Below are 1198 nucleotides of genomic sequence, written 5' to 3'. Positions count from 1 at the left end.
GGTGCAGTCATTAACAACAACAAAAGTCTGCCTCTCAGTGAAATCAAATGTTTTTGAAAAAGAACAAGAGTGATAAGAATAAAGAATCATGAAGAAAATGTGTACCAAACGTCCTGATTAGTGTGGAATTAAAGCTTGGCTGTATTTTTGTACGTTCAGTTAAAGGGAAGTTAGCACAAATGGCATTAGTAATCAACAATTTTATTTTTTTTTTTAAATGAGTAAAAACCTTTAAGTAAATGAGATTATAAACTGAGGGCAGGAAACCAGTAATAGATTAAATAAATGAAAACTAAATGAAAAAAGGAGTTTCCAAATACGTGTTTGATGCCTCAGAGGGCACTGAAGACACTTCTTATAACTTTTTGTCTTTTTTTCATTGTTTTTTAAAAAGGTCAAAGTTGACCCAAAGGATCTGACTGTTACCCAACAAATAATCAAAAGCACCCTCTCAGGACTGAGATCATCGGGATCCATTATGTTTGGTTCAAAGCTCCACACACCGACTTGAACGCGTGCGTCCTTTCCCCGCGCGTCGCCATCCCGGCTCAGGCACCTGACGGGGCGCAGGAGGTTCCTCGGCCTGACGGTGGGAGGTGGAGTCCGAGGAGGTGGAGCGGCCGCCTCCTGCAGGAAGCGCCGTTTAAACGAGCAGAGGGCTCGGGCTGGGTGGGGGAGTGGTGTGCGCCTCAGACTCGGATTTAACTGTGAAGAGTGAAGCATCCCTCCAGCTCCACGGAAACCTGAAGCCGTTTTCTTCCCCAGCAGCCAGGAGTGAAGCTTGAACCATGTGTGGTAAGAGTGATTCTCAGGGTTTCTTTTCTTTTCTTTTCTTTTCTTTTCTTTTCTTTTCTTTTCTTTTCTTTTTACACACAGTTGGATAGGCGGTGGAGTTTGTGCCAGGACGCGGCTGTGATTTGAGTGGAAAAAGCAACTAAATGGTAAAATCGGGATGTAGAGGCTCCTGGAATGACTTTGATACTTTCACGGGCACGGGGAAAAAAGGAGGAAGAACCCGACGGATTTCTACTTTGTGTGGATTCCTGATGAGCTTTACGCACAAGTGCTACGTGTCAGCGATTAAACGCCAGTTAACTGAAGGACAAGGAAGTTGTCTGTGCCAGGCGCTGTTTAAAGAGCCGCTTCTCATCTCCAGTCCACTGATTGTGACGCGCAGTAAATCTCTCCCCCCCCCCCC

General features: G+C 45.0%; 1 protein-coding gene across 1 annotated transcript in view; it reads left to right on the top strand.

The window, feature by feature from the left end:
• Positions 1-639: 639 nt before the first annotated feature.
• The window catches only part of gfpt2 (glutamine-fructose-6-phosphate transaminase 2), a 19885-nt gene continuing 19326 nt past the window's right edge, over positions 640-1198 (top strand). The window contains exon 1 of the mRNA XM_017424039.3: positions 640-795. Within this exon, the coding sequence (XP_017279528.1) occupies positions 789-795 (7 nt within the window). The 5' untranslated portion in view covers positions 640-788. The remainder of the gene's footprint in view (positions 796-1198) is intronic.

This window comes from Kryptolebias marmoratus, linkage group LG9 (genome assembly GCF_001649575.2).
Source record: "Kryptolebias marmoratus isolate JLee-2015 linkage group LG9, ASM164957v2, whole genome shotgun sequence".
NCBI classification, from domain to species: domain Eukaryota; kingdom Metazoa; phylum Chordata; class Actinopteri; order Cyprinodontiformes; family Rivulidae; genus Kryptolebias; species Kryptolebias marmoratus.
The sequence above is the reverse complement of the archived record's forward strand: the minus strand, read 5'-3'. Positions and strand labels throughout refer to the sequence as shown.